General features: G+C 39.4%; 1 protein-coding gene and 1 long non-coding RNA gene across 2 annotated transcripts; one reads left to right on the forward strand and one right to left on the reverse strand.

Moving 5' to 3' along the window:
* LOC134301948 (uncharacterized) lies at nt 1-2,040 on the forward strand. Its single transcript, XR_010007493.1, has 2 exons — nt 1-216; nt 1,557-2,040. It is a non-coding gene; the product is annotated as an uncharacterized LOC134301948 (long non-coding RNA).
* A 10,797-nt stretch (nt 2,041-12,837) lies between these two features.
* Nucleotides 12,838-16,541, reverse strand: il10 (interleukin 10). Its single transcript, XM_062986408.1, has 5 exons — nt 16,356-16,541; nt 14,923-14,982; nt 14,580-14,738; nt 13,188-13,250; nt 12,838-13,086 (listed from the first exon to the last, which is right to left on the reverse strand). Exons 1-5 carry the CDS (start codon nt 16,524-16,526, stop codon nt 12,991-12,993), a joined length of 549 nt encoding a protein of 182 aa, XP_062842478.1. The 5' UTR covers nt 16,527-16,541; the 3' UTR covers nt 12,838-12,990.
* Nucleotides 16,542-21,302: the final 4,761 nt, after the last annotated feature.

A 21,302-nucleotide genomic window follows, 5' to 3' on the forward strand; every position in this document is an offset into this window, starting at 1 on the left:
CAGCTATGTTCTTATTTGAATGAAAATTGTATTCATGAAAAATTTCAATCAGGATTTAGACCCAACCATAGTACCGAAACCGCATTAATTAGAGTAGTTAACGAGTTGTTAATGTCTTCTGATAATGGATGTGTCTCTTTTCTTGTTCTATTAGATCTTAGTGCAGCGTTTGATACGGTCGATCATAACATTTTACTGGAGAGGCTAGAAAATACAGTAGGTGTTAAAGGACTCGCACTCTCTTGGTTTAAATCATATCTGACTGACCGCTCTCAATTCGTTTATGTAAATAATAAATGCTCGGAAACTACAAAAGTAAAGTATGGTGTTCCACAGGGGTCGGTACTGGGACCGCTATTATTTACACTCTATATGCTTCCACTAGGTGAAATTATTCATAAACATGGCATAAACTTTCACTGCTATGCAGATGACACACAGCTGTATATATCAGCCAAACCAAATGATACTGACACAATCAGTAAGATAGAAGATTGTGTAAACGACATAAAAAACTGGATGTCGTGTAATTTTCTTTTACTTAATTCAGATAAAACAGAGGTTTTACTTGTTGGCTCTAAAGCTGCAAGAGACAAATTGTCTAACCTGGTGCTAAACTTAAACACGTTCTCTGTTACTCCCAGCCCAGATGTAAAAAACTTAGGTGTCACAATAGATTCAGATCTCTCATTTGATACACACGTTAATAATACTACTAGAGTTGCTTTCTATCATTTGCGTAACATTTCTAAAATAAGAAATATACTATCTGTTAATGACGCCGAAAAACTGATCCATGCGTTTATAACTTCTCGGTTAGATTATTGTAATGCTCTTCTAACTGGATGCTCTGGTAGATCCTTAAACAAACTCCAGTTAGTTCAAAATGCAGCAGCTCGAGTGCTAACTAGAACTAAAAAATTTGATCATATTACTCCTGTTCTATCATCTCTACACTGGCTGCCAGTTAAATTCCGCATTGATTACAAAATACTTTTACTAACTTATAAAGCGCTACATGGTCTGGCTCCACAGTATCTGAGTGAACTTATTAATCACTACAGCCCAGCGCGTCCACTTCGTTCACAAGATGCAGGGTTACTTATAGTTCCTAAAATTAAAAAGATCACGGCTGGTGGAAGAGCGTTTTCCTACAAAGCTCCACAACTCTGGAATAATCTTCCTGCCTCTATTCGGGATTCGGACACAGTCTCAATGTTTAAGTCTAGACTGAAAACATATTTATTTTCTCAGGCTTTTGATTAGTATAGACAAAGGCGCAGAGCTTGGGGGTTCTTGGTCATAGAAACTTGTGGTGATCAGGGATGTTGGGTTGCTGTCGTTCTGCCTCTCTTGTCCGATCACTCAGGTTTGGTGACGGTGGGGAGATGGGCGCTGATGTCCTGTGAAAGCCTTCATGACCTTGTTACCTGCTCGCTCTCCCTTTTAGTTATGCTGTAATAATTAGGGCTGCCGGAGTCTAAAACTCTCTGTAAAACTGTTTGTCAACTAGCATTGTACATTATTAACTACATTCTCTGTTGTTTTACCCCGAGGGCATTCTGATGGAAACCTGTTTACCCGCCGAGGTTAAGGATTGAAGTCGAGACTGCCGGGACAACGATGCTGCTCCTGTCAGATGTGACTGGTCTGGAGTAATTGCAACGACAAGAAATCACTACAGACTTTATTGAAGACTACAGTGGATAACAACTCTATTATTATTTAATTGTTTATTTATCTATTTATTACCAGTTATGACTTTTAGATCATTTAATTCTGTGTTTGTATGATTTGTGTAAATCGTGTATTTATTTAAAGTATCCTCCAGGCCACCCATGAAGGATGGGCCCTGCTGAGTCTGGTTCCTCTCAAGGTTTCTTCCTGTAATTTTCAGGGAGTTTTTCCTTGCCACAGTCGCCCTCGGCTTGCTCAACAGGGGTTTTTGTATCTGTTGGTCCTGGATTTTGTAAAGTTGCTTTGAGACAATGTCTATTGTAAAAAGCGCTATATAAATAAAGTTGACTTGACAATCTTGAATCTTTCCTCTACTGCTTCAGGCCCTTAGCATTATTGAGGAGTGCTTAGACATCGTCCCAAAGCAACTTTACAGAATCCAAGACAGAGAACCAAAAACCCCTGTTGAGCAAGCCAAGGACTACAGCGGCAAGGAAGAACTCACTTAAATTTAAACAACAGTCTCAACAGGGACCCCCATCCTCCTTGGGTGGCCTGGAGAATAATTTGAATGGATAGGATTTACATACATCATACATACACAAAATTAAACTGAACGAAAAAGTATACCTAGTAAAAAAAAATACTAAAATAAAAATGTAAGAAGCGCCCAAGTGGTGAGATTCTGAACTCCTTGGTTTGAAACTCGGTGTTGCTACCGGTCGGCTGGGCGCCATCTGGCGAGCATAATTGGCAGTGCCTGCAGCAGATACTAATTGGCCACCGTATCTGCGCGGGGTCGGGGGACGGGGGGGTTGGGGTGTATGTGTGAGTGGGTGGGTGTTCTTATGCTGTGTAAGGACCCTTATTGGCGGAAGAGAATTGGAGGGCTGTGCACATGTCAGAGGAGGCATGTGCAGTGATGTGCTCTCCTCGGATGCAATCGGGTATCCCTCAGCAGCGGAAGACAAATTGATTGCGCTAAATCGGGAGGAAAATGGGGAGAAAATGCAAAAAAATTCTGATCAATTCTGCATAAGGAGAGTTTTGTACTTCTTCTTCTTCTTCTTCCTCGGCCTTTGTCCCGTTCGGTTGCGGGGTCGGCTCTCGGCGGATCATGATCTGCATTGATTGCCGGATGCCCTTCCTGACACAACCCTCCCTATTTTATCCGGGCTTGGGACCGGCACTACAATGCACTGGTTTGTGCATCTAGCGGCCGGGTACCTATAGGACAATTCAGTATTTCCAATTAGCCTGGTGGCATGTTTTTGGACTGTGGGAGGAAACCGGAGCATCTGGAGGAAACCCACGTGGACACGCGGAGAACAACAAGGAGAGTTATGCACTGATCTCCGTTATTCCCCATCTCTGTGTAGACGCCTTCGATCGGCCAGCAGAGGCCGCAGTTGCAGCAACAATAAAGAATCCCTTTGGCCTGCCCACCCTCAGACATAGCCAATCATGTCTGTGTATGCACTCAGCCAGCCAATATCAGCGCTGGCCACAATATCAGAGATTCAAACTTGAGAGCTTGAATTCTCAGCAGCGGTGGGCTATAGCGTGTTAGATCGCTGTGCTATTCGAGCACCCATTGCTTTGCATTTTTTGCCAAGAATCTATTCTTATCTATTCAGTCTTCCCAAAGCCTTGTGGTTAGAATTATTTTTGGAGTAATTAAGGTAGAAAAACTACTTTAAATTTACACCATGAGGTTGTTACTGTTCAGTTTAACATTACAAACAAGACAGAGATTAATGCCAGTTTCTTTGAATGGAGCTGTTGCAATATTTGCTTACTTGTGGTTAACAATGGTGTCAGCTTTCAAACTAGTTCTGTTACAAATCTGTCTCTGCTCTGCATGCCTTCACCTAATTTACTTTATCTAATTAAGGATATGAAATCTTGAGTCATCTTAAATATTTCACAATGCTAATGTTGTACCTAGAAGTTTCTGTACACACACTGCTTTCTTTTACTAAAATGTGTTTGTGGTTGGATAATTAGGAACAGCTCGAGTGACTTACGGTACATGCTGATTAAGTGTTAACTGGTCATAATTTCCACCAGTAAAATTTGCATAAACTTGTCTACATACTGTACATAAAGGACATGTAAGACTTATAAGCGGCACAAAAAATGTTATAGACCAGTCCAGTATCCGTATTCTCTTCCTCTGCAGCCATGCCTTTGTAATGTGTGCAGCATGTGGTCTTGCATCGTCTTGTTGAAAAATGGATGGACGTCCCTGGAAAAGATGATGTCTTGAAGGCAGCATATGTTGCTCTAAGATTTCAATATACTTTTCTGCATTAATGCTGCCATCACAGAAGTGTTAATGACCTTTGCCAAGGACACTGACACAGCCCCATACCATGACAGACCCTGGCTTTTGGACTTGCTCCTGATAACAGTCTGGATGGTCCTTTTCATCTTTGGTCTGGAGCACACAGCATCCATTTTTTCCAAAAAAGACCTGGAATGCTGCTTCATTTGACCACAATACACGTTTCCACTGTGTGATGGTCCATCCTAGATGCCTCCGAGCCCAGAGAAGACGACGCCGTTTCTGGACATGGTTAACAAAAATTTCGCACTGAAATTCCTCCCGATTCCTTGAATGGTTTAATGATATTATGCATTGTAGAGAGAGAAATATGCAAATCACTTCCAATCTTTCTTTGAGGTACATTGTTTTTAAACATTTCAATCATTTTCTCACACATTTGTTGACAAACTGGAGATCCTCTGATCATCTGTGTTCATCAAAGCCTTTCCTGGATGCCCCTTTTGTACCAAACCATGATTACAATCACCTGTTGACATGACATAGTTATTTAGTTTTTTCATATTATTACTAGCCCTTAATTGCCCCTGTCCCAACTTTTTTGGAATGTGTTGCAGGCCTGAAATGCAGGAATAGAGGTATATTAACAAATGAAATGAAGTTGAGCAGATAAAACATGAAATCTCTGAGGTTCATCCTGTCTGCAATGAAATTAAAATCAAAGTAAATGTAAGAAACTCTGTGTTTTTATTTTATTTGCATTTTCCATACTGATTCTGATTTGGGGTTGTATTTAGTAATCAGAAGCTTTTATATTTTTCTTTTTCATAAAAAAACACCACAGATAGTGGCCTAGCCTGTGTACAGAATCCATAACTAATTGCCAGTGTGTTTCTGATTAGTTTTTTATGCCTTGACTGGAAACAAAGCATCTAAAACCAGTTTCTTAAACATACTTTCAGTGTTGATAAACATAGTCAGACAGTCATGCGTCATCACAAACCAGTGTAAACCTGTGAAATGAAAGCTGGCACATAGATCACATAAATAACATCAGGATTTAGGTCATGTTGCTATGTCTACACTGTAATTTCAAGTAAGTGTTGCACAGTGTTCTTACTATCAGTAGGTTCATGACAGATATCCACACACTGCTAACAGGTAAATTAAATGGCTTTATTTGTCATATATACATACACTGATCAGCCATAACATTAAAACCACCTCCTTGTTTCTTCTGTCCATTTTATCAGCTCCACTTACCATATAGAAGCACTTTGAAGTTCTACAGTTATTAATTATAGTCCATCTGTTTCTCTACATACCTTTTTAGCCTGCTTGCACCCTGTCCTTCAATGGTCAGGACCCCCACAGAGCTGGTATTATTTAGATGGTGGATCATTCTCAGCACTGCAGGGACACCGACATGGTGGTGGTGTGTTAGTGTGTGTTGTGCTGGTATGAGTGGATCAGATACAGCAGCGCTGCTGGAGTTTTTAAATACCGTGTCCACTCACTGTCCACTCTATTAAACACTCCTACCTAGTTGGTCCATCTTGTAGATGTAAAGTCAAAGACGATCGCTCATCTATTGCTGCTGTTTGAGTTGATCATCTTCTAGACCTTCATCAGTGGTCACAGGATGCTGCCCACAGACGCTGTTGGCTGGATATTTTTGGTTGGTAGACTATTCTCAGTCCAGCAGTGACAGGGAGGTGTTTAAAAACTCCAGCAGCGCTGCTGTGTCTTATCCACTCATACCAGCACAACACACACTAACACACCACCACCATGTCAGTGTCACTGCAGTGCTGAGAATGACCCACCACCCAAATAATACCTGCTCTGTAGTGGTCCTGTGGGGTCCCTGACCATTGAAGAACAGCATGAAAGGGGGCTAACAAAGCCTGCAGAGAAACAAATGGACTACAGTCATTAATTGTAGAACTACAAAGTGCTTCTATATGGTAAGTGGAGCTGATAAAATGGACAGTGAGTGTAGAAACGAGGTGGTTTTTAATGTTATGGCTGATCAATGTATATAGGTGTACAGTACAACAAAAATCTGTGTTTGCATATCATTGCTCAGGGGTCCCACAGTGGCTGCATGTCAGAGCTGGGATTCGAACTATCAACCTTTCAGTTCATAGCCCAAAATAAGAGTAAAAAGTTTACAGATTATTCTAGAAACCTTACACTATTTTTTATAAATTATACAATAACCTGGTGGATTAATATCAGGTGAGGGTATTATGATTGGGTATAAAAAAAATTATCCACCAAAGGGCCAGTCTTTTCCTGTCTACTGTACACGATATTGTGAAAAGATTCAGGGAATCTCAGTCTATGTAAATAAAGTCTAAGGAATACTTCAGAAAACCGTTTACACAGTAAACAGCACATCAGACTTTGGTCTGGAGCACACAGTGTCCAATTTTTCCAAAAAAGACCTGAAATGCTGCATGATTCATCTGACCACAATACACGTTTTCACTGTGTGATGGTCCATCCTAGATGCCTCCAAGCCCAGAGAAGTCGTCGCCGCTTTTAGACGTGGTTAACATAAGACTTCTTTTTTGCACAGTAAAGTTTTAGGTGGCATTTGTGCATGTGACTCTGTATTATAGTGCTTGACAAAGGTTTGCCAAAGTAATCCCTCACCCATGTGGTTATATCAGCTATTGTTGAGTGGCGGTTCTTGATGCAGTGCCGTCTGAGGGATCAAAGATCACGGGTGTTCAGCTTAAGCTTGCGCCCTTAGCCTTTACGCACTGAAATTCCTCCCGATTCCTTGAATCGTATAATAATATTATGCACTGTAGAGGGAGAAATATGCAAATCCCTTCCAATCTTTCTTTGAGGTTCATTGTTTTTAAACATTTCAATTATTTTCTCATTCATTTGTTGACAAACTGGAGATCCTCTGTCCATCTTTGCTTTTGGGACACCTGTTTGGATTCACATCATTATTTAGTTTTTTCACCTCATTGCTAGCCCTAAATTGCCCCCGTCCCAACTTTTTTTGGAATGTGTTGCAGGCCTGAAATGCAGGAATGGATGTTTATTAATAAATGAAATGAAGTTGACCAGATAAAACATGAAATATCTCAGGTTCAAACTGTCCGCAATGAAATAAAAGTCAAAGTAAATGTAAGGAACACTGTGTTTTTATTTTATTTACATTTTCCATAATGTCCCAACTCATCCTGTGCTTAAAAATACCAGCCATGTGGATTAAATATAACTGGTTGATTTGCATATGTTTGATTGCAAACTTTGGTAACACTCAAAATGTGCTAAAATAATAATAATAATTATTATTATTATTAATATTAATAATAATATTATTAATAATAATAATAACAATAATAATAATAATAATTAATAATAATAATAATAATAATAATAAACTGTTGAAACAATTTTAAGTCATGAAACTGGGATCACTGGCTGATCCCCTGGTTTAAACATTCGAGAGCTTCTTCATCTTTTTATTCAACAAAAACAAAACTGAATTCAAACTTCCCTTTCAGCTGCAGTAAGATTATTATTTTTTACTTACATTCATGCGAGTAACATTAAGCAGATTTGCATATGAACCACTTTCAGTGTAACAAATCCACACAGCACCTTTCATTCTTTTTTTTAAGTTCTTTTTAAAGTCGGTCTATTACTCAGAACGATGACTGTCTCTGTGGTTCGGAGAATTTGTGTGAAATTGTTCTTTTAGTGCTTATCATTTTCTCTGAATGAGCAACTTTTACTCTGCTGCTGTGTGAACTGCTGACACTTAACTTGAAATGAAAATTGACCTGGAGTTGCACCTATAAAAGTCAAACCTATAACGGTTACTCCGATTTTTGCTTTATTTACTCATGAAATGATATATGATCAGCCACAACACCTCCTTGTTTCTACACTCACTGTCCATTTTATCAGCTCCACTTACCATATAGAAGCACTTTGTAGTTCTACAATTACTGACTGTAGTCCATCTGTTTCTCTGCATGCTTTGTTAGCCCCTTTTTATGCTGTTCTTCAATGGTCAGGACTCTCCCAGAACCCCCACAGAGTAGGTATTATTTGGGTGATGGATCATTCTCAGCACTGCAGTGACACTGACATGGTGGTGGTGTGTTAGTGTGTGTTGTGCTGGTATGAGTGGATCAGACACAGCAGCACTGCTGTCCACTCTATTAGATACTCCTACCTAGTTGGTCCACCTTGTAGATGTAAAGTCAGAGACGATCGCTCATCTATTGCTGCTGTTTCAGTTGGTCGTCTTCTAGACCTTCATCAGGACGCTGCCCATGGGGCGCTGTTGGCTGGATATTTTTGGTTGGTGGACTATTCTCAGTCCAGCAGTGACAGTGAGGTGTTTCAAAACTCCATCAGCATTGCTGTCTTATCCACTCATACCAGCACAACATCCACTCATACTGACTACAGTCAGTAATTGTAGAACTACAATGTGTGTAGAAACAAGGAGGTAGTTTTAATGTCACGGCTGATCAGTGTATATGACACATGTGATTATCACATTAACTACTTATTTAAATTAAGAACACCAGGACCAGTGATTTAGTTAAAATCATGGTAATTCAAGATACAATGTTCATGATGAGAGTTCTAGAGGTCGTCTGCTTTTCTTAGGAAAGATTTGTGTTAATGAAACATATCCTAATAAAACAAAGCTAAGCAGTTTTAAGGGGATTTTTTCCTCTTTGCATCCAATTTGTATATGTAAATGTATCTGTGCACTCTGTTTGTCTTTATCTGCTGTTCCTTACTGGTCATCTCAGCACATACTGAACACCACGTCGATCTGTCTGTATTCTCATCTTAGCACCTCAACCAGATAGTAGTGTGTCTAACTAGACTCTTGCTAAATGGGCTAGCATTAGACTGCTGACCAGGAGGAACCCAGGGCCCACTGCACCAGCATAAGGTCTGACATTAGCTCTGAGGATTTCATCTCGGTACCTAACAGCATTCAGGGTACATCATGCCTCCCCAGACCATCAGTGACCCACCACCAAACCGGTCATGCTGGATGATGTTGCAAGCCGCATAACATTCACCACGTGTGAACCTAGTGTGAACCTGCTCTCATCTGTGAAGAGAACGAGGCACCAACGGTGGACCTGGCAATTCTGGTGTTCCCTGGCGAATGCCAATCGAGCTGCACGGTGCTGGGCTGTGAGTACAGAACGTCGGGCTCTCATGCCACCCTCATGGAGTCTGTTTCTGATAGTTTGTTCAAAAAACACGCACACCAGTAGCACGCTGAAGGTCACTTTGTAGGGCTCTGGCAACGCTCCTTCTGTTCCTCCTCACACAAGGGAGCAGATACCGGTCCTGCTGCTGGGTTGATGCCCTTTTACGGGCCTGTCCTGCTTTTATTTGTGTAATGGCCTGTGTCCTGGTATCTCCTCCATGCTCTTGAAACTGTGCTGGGGGACACAGCAAACCTTTAAGCAGCATAACAGCATACCTTGGAGGATCAACCTCCACACACACACACACACACACACTCATACACACACCCATTCACCTATAGGGCAATTCAGTGTCTCCAATTAGCCTGACTGCATGTTTTTGGACTGTGGGAGGAAACCGGAGCTCCTGGAGGAAACCCACGCAGACACGGGGAGAACATGCAAACTCCACACAGAAAGGACCCGGACCGCCCCGTCTGGGGATCGAACCCAGGACCTTCTGTGCTTAAAACAATAAATTGAAAATTGTCTTAAGTAGCATTAGTGTTGTCTGGTTTTAGAGTCTTTGGGAGTCTAAAAACATCTCAATAGATAAAAAGCTTAATTTAGCCCCTGGGTAGAAGTGAGTAAACTAATAGGTGGGAGTTTGATGCCTTGTTTTGGATTGGTGCTGTAGCCAGGATTTACCTGGCTCGCATCCAGTATTTCCATTTTCATTTTCGGCATTTAGCAGACGCTCTTATCCAGAGCGACTTACAGAAGTGCTTCCATAGTAAACATTACCTTACTCTAGTTTAAGTAAACAACAGTCCAAGAACACAAATCTGCTGAAAACCTGATAGAACCAAAGTGTTTTTTGCAGGAAACGAATAAGAGTGTTAGTAAGTCAGCTTAAGTGCTTAGTAAAGAGGTGATGAAGGTTTTTAATCGTCTTTTGAAGACAGCGAGAGACTCGGACAGACGGGAAGCTCGTTCCACCACTTGGGTGCAAGTACAGAAAAGAGCCTTGACGCTGATGCTTGTCTTCCACGAGTCCTGGGTGGAGGATCAAGTCAAGCAAGACTAGTGGCTCGGAAGTTGCGTGGTACAGAGCGGGCTTTGATTAGACCTCGAAGGTAGCTTGGGGCTGGTCCGTTTTTGGCTTTGTAGGAGAGATACTCTTTGTATCAGAGTTTTAAACTGAATGCGTGCAGCTACAGGAAGCCGGTGAAGAGAGTGCAGCAGTGGGGTGATGTGGCAATGTTTAGGTTGGTTAAAAACCAGACGAGCAGCTGCATTTTGAATGAGCTGCAAGGGTTTAATAGTGGACATGGGAGCACCTGCCAGGAGGGAGTTGCAGTAGTCCAACCGTGAGATTACAAGTGACTGGACCAGAATCTGAGTGGCCTCCATGGACAGAAATGGCAGAATCTTCCTGATGTTGTAGAGGAGGAACCGGCACGCTCTCGTCATGTTGGCTACATGAGGAGAGAAGGTCAGTTGGTTATCCAGGACGACACCAAGGCTCCTTACATTTCCAGACTCACTATGACCCTGATCAGAAACAAACGTTTACTTAAGATGAATGGATGATTATTACATTTTAAAGAAGATTGTCAGCAAAGTCGGGGTTGGATAATGAAACAAGGAAATGACCAAAATACTCATTTAAATGACAGACATAATGAAAGTACTAACAGGAAGCACTACCACACACGAAAGGATGCCAGAAGATAAGATAAAACTAGTTGACCGCAGTCGCTGCAGTTTGGTCAGGGTGTGTTTGTGCTTCCTGTGAGGTTAGACCCCTTAGTAATGGTATGTGTGCCACAGAGGAAACTGGCAGTTCTGCTGATGTAAATTCTGGCAGCAGCTTTTCTTCCTTTCTTGCAAAATGTACAAATTTCTTTAATATACGTACATATGAACGCTTTTATATTTTCCCAAGCTATGAGTAAAATAACGACTGTATACTGTCTCAACTACACCTAGGTTATTGTACTTTAATTTCACACTAGTGAACGCTAGTGTCTTGCAAAAAGAGCTTTCAATTTCCAGTACTACAAAGCAACGCTGATCAACATCTGATCACATTTACTCAGCACTGTCATAACTGAAGCTTTTCATTTTCTGTCTTTGCTGACACAGCCCAGAGTTGCATGACAGTTTGTGTTTTGCCTTTTTGTTATACAGTCAGCGATGTGAAGCATGCTGTGTGAGTTTACTGTAAAGAGGTGACGGCGCCTTGCTGGAAACCAGCCTATATAGGTCACTTTTGAGGTTAGAGGAGTCATTTTTTATAACGTTGAGTTTTCACACGTTGATGCTGCACACTTAGATCCACAATTAGATAAATGTTTTTAAGACAAAAAGGCTAAAACTATTGAAATTAATTACTGATCTGATGTTATGTGCTTGACACACTTCAAAATGTGCCAAATGAATAACTGATTTTCCCACACAAAATGTGTTCATCAATTTAATTTTGTCTACAAGTGTCTACACATCTACTCAGTACCACTCTCCCCAAGAGTGGGTATCCTGCAAGGTTCACAATTAGAGCACAACCTGGTAAAGATCAGCAGAACCCCTTTATGAATTACGATACATTGTTAGTGGGACACTTTTTTGAGTGTTTTTGAAAGAAAACCAAGTTACTGCAGACCAAAACCAGAACTTCTCTCAACTGTGAAGCATGGTGGAGGGAGTATTCTGGTTTATTCTTATTTATCTACATGCTTTTTTAATCTGCTTTCACCCTGTTCTTCAATGATCAGGACCCACAGGACCACCACAGAGCAGGTATTATTTAGGTGGTGGATCATTCTCAGCACTGCAGTGACAATGACATGGTGGTGGTGTGTTAGTGTGTGTTGTGCTGGTATGAGTGGATAAGACACAGCAGCGCTGCTGGAGTTTTTAAAAACCGTGTCCACTCACTGTCCACTCTATTAGACGCTCCTACCTAGTTGGTCCACCTTGTAGATGTAAAGTCACAGACGATCGCTCATCTATTGCTGCTGTTTGAGTTGGTCATCTTCTAGACCTTCATCAGTGGTCACAGGAATCTGCCCACAGGGCGCTGTTGGCTGGATATATTTTTGGTTGGTGGACTATTCTCAGTCCAGCAGTGACAGTGAGGTGTTTAAAAACTCCATCAGCAGGACACACACTAACACACCACCACCATCTCAGTGTCACTGCAGTGCTGAGAATAATACACCACCCAAATAATACCTGCTCTGTAGTGGTCCTGACCATTGAAAAACAGCCTGAAAGGGGGCTAACAAAGCATGCAGAGAAATAGATAGACTACAGTCAGTAATTGTAGAAATACAAAGTGTTCCTAACTGGTAAGTGGAGCTGATAAAATGGACAGTAAGTGTAGAAACAAGCTGATTGGTGTATACTGTGTATACTGTCAGTGCCAATAAACACAAAGATCGGTTTATATAGACACTTAGTTTATTACATAAAGCTGATGAATCAAATAATTGATTATTTAAAGTACTGTACATATATAATTCAACATAAAAAATAAATAAGGTACATTGTAAACACTTAATAAATAAAACCATTCATACACATTTTTAGCAAAAAATGGCAAAAACAACAACAGTTGTTACAAAAGTAGGATTTGTCAATGTGACAAATGTGTAAACTGTATGAGCTTTGTTCCACAGTGGAAGACACATTGGTAACTTTTCTAGAGTTCTAAAAAACTCTGGTTATTGCAATAGGAACAAATAAATGTCCAGTGTTTCTTTTTTGTTTGCATGCACACTACAGAAATATAGGTCAAGTTGGCTTTCCCTCATCAGCATCCATTCAGTTCTTGCGCCTTTTTGATACCAGATAATCTTCAATGTAGTTGAATAGCAAGTCCAGCTCTCCCATGGCTTTGTACAAGCCTTTCTCTCCCATCTAAAAAAAGTAATACATTTAGCCATGGATGGCATTTAAAATATCTATCATTATGTAAAAACATAATGCACTGTGGTTGATTTTATTACATGAATACTTACTTGACTGTATGAGTCCTGGATATGGGAAATTTCGAAAGGTTTCTTGCATGTGAAGTAGTTCCTCTGTAACAAAAATATCAGGGTTAAATTAATATTCTGGGCATTTTGATCGAAGTTATTTCATAAACCGAGTGTAGGATTTTAGTACGACAATTCATGTATACGTTATACTTTATAAATTGAATATGCTAGCCCTATTACTGCTGAGTCTCAACTCTCAGGCCGGATTGAGATTGACCTTCTTTGCCACCTAACCTACTGTGTGGTCGAGACGCCACAAGCAGCATTAAAATTTTAACATCATGTTTTACACTTTGGTTACATTCATGACAGGAACGGTAGTTACTCATTACACAAGGTGCATCAGTTCACAAGGTTATATCAAACACAGCCTTGGACAGTTTAGTGTCTCCAATTTACCTCACTTGCATGTCTCTGGACTGTAGGAGGAAACCGGAGCTCCCGGATGAAACCCACGCGGACACGGGGAGAACATGCAAACTCCACACAGAAAGAAACCGGACCGCCCCACCTGGGGGACGAACCCAGGACCTTCTTGCTGTGACTGTGAGGCGACAGTGCTACCCACTTAAAGCAGCCTAAAGCAGCTGGATTATAAACAGGCTTACCTTCTCCCACCACATCCAACCCATTGTCAAAAGTTTCATTGATAGGTTATTCTTTTCAGTTCAAGACACCGCTGCCACGCCCATCAATACAGTGATTCATATGTTAGATGGAAACCGCATAGGCTAGGCTTTTATTTTTACTCGGTTTTGGCTTGTTTAGCGCTTACAATGCCAAAGTGCTAAACGTCTGCTTATCCTGTGTTGTTTTGGGCAGATTTTGAAAAGTTTGGCTGGAAACCAGTGTTGCAATCTGGCAACCCTGGTGGTCAGCGGCTTTAGTGCTCAGGTAAATTGGAAACTCTAGAATGTCCCACCGGGAGAAAATAATATTGTAATTTGCATTATTGTTAATATTATCACTTTTATCACAAGTTTGTTAACAATATATAATGCATATATTTAATGCTTTAATGCTTGAATAAAATTGAGTTACGTGGGAACTACAGGCCAACTACTTTTTACCTCAGAGAAACGTCACCTGGTAAATTTTAAAAATATTAAAATACTGAGGTAAAATTTTAGGATAATATTTTAGGATTATTTACTGACTTTGTGTAGAACATTCCAGACAAATTCTATAACAAGTTTTGAATTTATTTAATTAAAAAAACTAGACCAAAATAAATAATATGAGACATGTAATTTGTCTTAATTGGCTATTTAGTACCAAAGCATTTCCCTAAACAAAGTTCTGCTTAAAGTATTATTATTATTTGAATAACAATAAAATAAAATACAGGTAATATAACGAACAAAAACTTACACATTTGAGTAGTTCTCTCTTGAGGTGGAAAAACACGTCTCCGATGGTGTCGATAGGAGTTTTGTGTTTGCGTTTTCTCTCTCCCTGGACGGCGCTGGGTAAAACCGTGTTCAGGTAGAAATACAGGACGTCGTTCATTACACTGCATCCGTAAGGACTCTGAAAGTGAAACACGACGCCATATTGATTATGTTCCGTTTCTTTCCATCATTTAAACATTGTTTCTGGCTCTGTGCTCGTTCTTCAGTTTCGATATGATGCAGTGTTACACGCAGCGCTTTGAAATTGCACTTGCAGCGCTAGTATAATACAGTACAGTAGTTAACATGAAGTAAATACTCACTTTAAAGTGTTCGAGTATTGTCCGGTTAAATAGAGATGTCTCCAGATCATCCTTGGATTCCTGTGGACGGCAGAAAGATATTAAGTATCATATTGATTTTAAAATGATTGTTTGGATATATAGGGGAGACTGGGGTCGGTTTGCACCCTGTAATTGGGAACAGCTTTAGTGATTGAATGATGCAAGTTTACACCAACTTCTAAAAGTGACTATAAAAGTTAAGATCCTTTTTTATGTCTCTACCTTACTTTCATTTTCAAATATATACTAAAAATAACACATTTTTATTATGGCTGGATTGTGGGACAAAATTGCAATAATCTTCTCTGTTTTAATCAAATGTCATTTTTAATGGATTTTCTGTCTTCTACAGAGAAAACACTTGCTATTTTAATGCACATTTGCTATTTATTTGCTGAATACAACATATGTGGACAGTATGCAAATGGCACATTTTGCATTATTAATTTTAATAAATAGTAATTGTGGATTAAAATGTGAAGCATAACTTTTTTTTACTTTTTTAAATCAACAAACTTCACCAAAACAAGACTGTCTAACAATAGAAAAAAATTTCTAATAGTAGTAATTTGAAGCTGCATTGTAAACTGTCACAAAAAACTGCTTTTATAATCGACTGGGCAGAACGGCTATTTAAGTCTGTCAGTTTGTCTGTCTGTCTGTCTCTAATTTCCCTTTTAAATAGTTTACATTAATATATTAATGTATTTTATTCAGGATATCAAACTGACTTTCATGTTACTATTTATTATACTATTATACTAGTTATTATTTACTTAGTTCACTTTGGCTTGACATAAAAACTAGCTTGTGCAAAAATTGACTTTCTTTCATCAACAGAATGTTTAATGCACCAAATAACAATTATTGCTTATATTTAAATTATTTTGGTTTTGAATTTTAATAAAAAGATTTATTGTTCATTAGTATTTTAGCTCTTTAACACATTGGTGACATTTAATGGACTTGCTAAACATTTATTTTGTTTTAATAAAAGCTTTTAAACCCTTAACAGTAAGATAAGATAAGATTCCTTTATTAATTCCCATGGGGGAAATTCGAGTGTTACAGCAGCTCCAGTACAGTCTAAGTACAGTAAATAGAGTAGAATAAAATACAAATTATTAATGAAATGCAATTACTATTATACAGCACTGGATTGACTACTCTTAATTGCCTCTAGGTATGAAAGTGTGATTGGTTAGTATTGCCCTTGAATTAAATTGTCATCCACTGACCTATTATGATCATAATGCTCCAGAAGTGTTTCCTCAGTAAATCCTTAATTATCAACATATGATATACTAAGCAGTATAAGATGCCCACTTTTTAGCTGGTTGTGTTAATCTTATCACATCTATGACAATGCATTACTTAACCCCTTAAAGCAAAAAGTAACTGAAAATACTCACGTAATAGTCTCGGATCTTGTCGTACGAGGAGCGCAGCGCTTTCAGTTTGACTGGAAATGCCTCCACAAAAGAGCAGCAGTAGTCAGTGCAGATGACTTTCTTGCACTGAATGAAGTCGAATAGCAGCACTGCGCAGAGCATAGACAACAGGGGGAACCTGAACAGGAGCATTTTTGAAGATCTCACCCTGACACTTAACCCTTTTGTTTAGCTGAACCCCCTAGGGGAGAAGAAGTGCAGAAGAGCTCAGAGGTCTCTTTTTTATAAGCCATTTTCTTCCTGGGAGGGGAAGCATTTACTGGCAACCAGTGTCATGAATGTCTCAATGGGAATATTTCTATGAATGAATTTAGTTTTTTTTCCCCTTTAGTCAGCTTTCCAAGATGTTATGTAACTAGATTCTAGATTTGGACATATCTTTATTTTTTATTTTTTTTATTTTAAGGCACTTTACAATAGTAGTCATGGGTAAGGCAAGAAGAATGACATTTCATATTTGCAGATTGTTATCATTTTAGTTGCTGTTGTTATTATAATGATTTAATTAACATTGAAAATATATAGTATTTGTTTAGTAATTTTTACACATATACACAATCTTCTTACTTAACTTTTAATAATAAAAAAAAGCAGAAACACTGGGAACAATGCAAGAGTTCACCCTGGACAGTGCCAGTTCATCTTGGGGTAACACAATCTCACAAATTCACTTAACATGCCATGGAGCAATTGAGAGTTGTCAGTCCTCGCATTGCACATTTCTTATGAGGTGGGAGGATACAAGTACTTACACAGAGCTATTCAGCTACTTTGACTAATATTGTATACAGGTCCCCAGGACCCATGTTGCCATGCAACAACTATTCTGTCAGCTTTGCGACCATGCCACCTCTATTTTTTCTCAATATCCTAAAAATGAGATAAGTGTGGATGCCACAGCTCCAGTTTAATCCCCCCTTATCCATGCACTGTCGCCCTCGGCTTGCTCAATAGGGGTTTTTGGTCTGTTGGTCCTTAATTCTGTAAAGTTGATTTGAGACAATGTTCATTGTAAAAAGTGCAATATAAATACATTTGACTTGACTTGACTTGTATCCATGTAGGCTTCCTTTGACAGTTACTCCCAAAAACATGCCAAACTGGTGGGTTGTCTAGTGCAGGGTTTGTCCATGATTTTTTATGTGACCCAGGCAACACAAACCATGCATCTTACATCTTGTGGTTACACAAGCGGGCGTTCGCATACAAGTTTATGTTCCTGTTAAAATTTGTTTATTTAATTATTCTTAGTTTTGTCTGTGACTCATTTTTTGCTGTATAAATGACAAATAAAGGCATTCTATTTTTATTAAAGAGCTACAAAGCCATTAAAAAATGATTCCATGATTACAAAACGTAGGATTGCTATCTAAAATGCAAATCTGTCTCCCTATTTCACAACTTACTAGTCACCATGCTGTTTTTTCTCATAATGCCATGGAATACATAATTCATGTGGAATACAATAGTTCAGGTTTCATCAAAGGGTGACAATCAGTTTCGTCCCACCATGTCTGTGGTTTGCTTTCAACATCGTCAAATAAACAGTTTGTCTGGCATCATTTTGAAAAGGTCAGTGGCAGACTGGGTCAAAGTTTAGTCTGAATTTTGAAAGCAGCCGCAAGCTATAAAAAAACAAGCGTTAAAGTGATGAATTTGCTGTGTGCAATGCAGCCCCTGTTTTGGACTGCTTTGTTTGGGGGGCAGTAAAACATAATAGGTGGGCATGTAGTTTAAGGCATGTAGTGGGCATGTAGTCATATTTTTAAATGGCAAGTTTGGTTTATTTTTTTAAAATCAGAAAACGATGCATTATAGGTTTTTCTACAATGTATGTTTATTAAATGCAAAATTCACACAAAAAACATACAGAAAGGTATCAAGTGAAGTCCGAAAGATTAGCTGCTACTAACAGAACCTGTCAGCTGTACTGAGCTGCTCGAAGCAGTCTGCTTGTTTTATATGACTCCAAGAGCCAATCAGAAATTAGCAAAGAAATAACTTCACACTGAACAGCAAAACACGTTTTTGTGATTGGTTCAGAGCTGTAGCCTAGTAGTTAAGGTACTGGACCAGTGATCAGAGGGTCGCTGGTTCAAGCCCCACCACTGCCAGGTTGCTGCTGTTGGGCTCTTGAGCAAGGCCCTTAACCCTCAATTGCTCAGATTGTATACTGTAACTGTAATGTAAGTCGCTTTAGATAAAGGTGTCTGCTAAATGCTGAAAATGTAAATGTAAAAAATTTCATTTCCTGACCTTGGCAAAAGACCACTGTTCTGTGTTCTTTTTGGGTGGCACTGTGGCTAAGTGGGTAGCACTGTCGCCTCACAGCAAGAAGGTCCTGGTTCGATCCCCAGGTGGCGCGGTCCGGGTCCTTTCTGTGTGCATGTTCTCAGCATGTCTGTGTGGGTTTCCCCCGGGTGCTCCGGTTTCCTTCCACAGTCCAAAGACATGCAAATGAGGTGAATTGGAGATACAAAATTGTCCAAGACTGTGTTCGATATAACTTTGTGAACTGATGAACCTTGTGTAATGAGTGACTACCGTTCCTGTCATGAATGTAACCAAAGTGTAAAACATGACGTTAAAATCAAACAAACAAAACAAACTGTGTTCTTTTAATGACTTTCTTGCATTGTGTGAATTCGAACAGGAGCAGGAGCATTTTTTAAGATCTCACCCTGACCTTTTTGTTTAGCTAAACCCTCTAGGGGAGGAGAAGTGAAGAAGAGCTCAGGGGTCTCTTTTTTATAACACATATCTGCATGTCTTTTTGGCAACATTGTTTAGTGTGAGTAATGTCTGAATGGGAATATACATTTTATGAATTAATTCAGGTTCCCCTCTTCAGTTTTCCCCCTTCAGTTCAGTCTAGATTTTGTGTTCTATTTACAGTATAAGACACTTTACGATAGTAGTCATGGGTAAGATGTCATTTCAGATTTGGCAAATTGTTATTATTATAGTTGCAGTTGTTATTATCATTATTATTCATTAAAAAAATATACTGTATTTGTTAACCAATTTTATCACAGATACTACCCTCATTACTTAGAATAGAAAAATCATAATCACTGGCATTCTCCCTCAGTGCCCTTTCACACACTCGGGCATTGGTATTAATTCTTCTCAGTGCAGAAGGTTTACAGAAAAGGAATGGGTGGAGCTACACTATGTAAACAGGGTAAGTGTGAATAACTTGCTGTTCCATGATCGAATGATTAAGCACGACTTGCTTGGGTTAACCCCAGCAGTGAGAATAGAGCTGAATGATGCGGTAACCCAACCCATGATGCAAACCTTTTTTTCTCAGATGTAAAATGTAAGCCTCAGATGTCAGGGTAGACTTTTTGGTTTTGTTTACAGTAAAGTACCACTGAGGATAACCAAGTGAGAACCTTTAACCAGGAGTTTCAAAACATGAATGGTGGAGATTTTTAATCGTCGGTTTCTTTGTTATTGCCTTGTAAACATCTGTTTATTGGTGTCATACATTGAAGAGCACATTCTTCCAATAGTCTGCCTAATGCCTGATGTCCCTTCTTTTGAGAATACCACTAACTGCCCAGCTTAATACAAATGTTAGTGTCTAAGTATAAGTCTATAATCCAACAGATGCCCTAAATGGCTAAAACAGTTAATAGTTGCCACTAACATTGGTGTAAATTAAAACCCTGGCCAGACATACTAATAACTGAGCAGAAACACTTCAGAAATAAAACTACATTTACTTTCAGGATATCAGATTTCTTTCTTTACTAATGCATACACCGATCAACCATAACATTAAAACCACCTTATTTTTTTTTTTACAATCACTGTCCATTTTATTATCTCCACTTACCATAAAGAAGTACTTTATTAATTACTGACTGTAGTCCATTTGTTTCTCTGCATGCTTTGTTAGTCTCCTTTCATGCTGTTCTTCAATGGTCAGGACCACCACAGAGCAGGTATTATTTAGGTGGTGGATCATTCTCAGCACTGCAGTGACACTGACATGCTGGTGGTGTGTTAGTGTGTGTTGTGCCGGTATGAGTGGATCAGACACAGCAGCGCTGCTGGAGTCTCTATTAGACACTCCTACTTTGTTGGTCCACCTTGTAGATGTAAAATCAGAGACGATCGCTCATCTATTGCTGCTGTTTGAGTTGGTCATCTTCTAGACCTTCATCAGTGGTCACAGGACGCTGCCCACGGGGCGCTGTTGGCTGGATATTTTTGGTTGGTGGACTATTCTCAGTCCAGCAGTGACAATGAGGTGTTTAAAAACTCCATCTGTCTGATCCACTCATACCAGCACAACACACACTAACACACCACCACCATGTCAGTGTCACTGCAGTGCTGAGAATGATCCACCACCTAAATAATACCTGCTCTGTAGTGGTCCTGACCATTGAAGAACAGGGTGAAAGCAGGAGCTGATGAAATGGACAGTGAGTGTAGAAACAAGGAGATGGTTTTAATGTTATGGGCGATCAGTATATATATACAGTGGGGTCAAAAAGTATTTAGTCAGCCACTGATTGTGCAAGTTCTCCTACTTAGAAAGATGAGAGAGGTCTGTAATTTTCATCATAGGTTCACTTCAACTATGAGAGACAAAATGAGAAAAAAAATCCGGGAAATCACATTGTAGGATTTTTAAAGAATTTATTTGTAAATTATGGTGGAAAATAAGTATTTGGTCAATAACAAAAGTTCAACTCAATACTTTGTCATTGCCAACAAAGGTTATGTTACAGAGATCAAACGTTTCCTGTAAGTCTTCACCAGGTTTGCACACACTGTAGCTGGTATTTTGGCCGAATCCTCCATGCAGATCTCCTCTAGAGCAGTGATGTTTTGGGGCTGTCGCTGGGCAACACAGACTTTCAACTCCCTCCACAAATTTTCTATGGGATT

Source organism: Trichomycterus rosablanca, chromosome 24, assembly GCF_030014385.1.
Source record: "Trichomycterus rosablanca isolate fTriRos1 chromosome 24, fTriRos1.hap1, whole genome shotgun sequence".
In the NCBI taxonomy this organism is placed as follows: domain Eukaryota; kingdom Metazoa; phylum Chordata; class Actinopteri; order Siluriformes; family Trichomycteridae; genus Trichomycterus; species Trichomycterus rosablanca.

Bases quoted from the DNA above. Each gene is read 5' to 3' on its own strand.
- il10 (XM_062986408.1), bottom strand. From the start codon at position 16,526: ATGCTCCTGTTCAGGTTCCCCCTGTTGTCTATGCTCTGCGCAGTGCTG. The intron at 14,983-16,355 runs GTGAGTATTTTC...TGCCGTCCACAG, and splicing joins ACAAGATCCGAGACTATTAC to GAATCCAAGGATGATCTGGA. The intron at 13,251-14,579 runs GTAAGTTTTTGT...TTTTTGTTACAG, and splicing joins AGAGAGAACTACTCAAATGT to AGGAACTACTTCACATGCAA.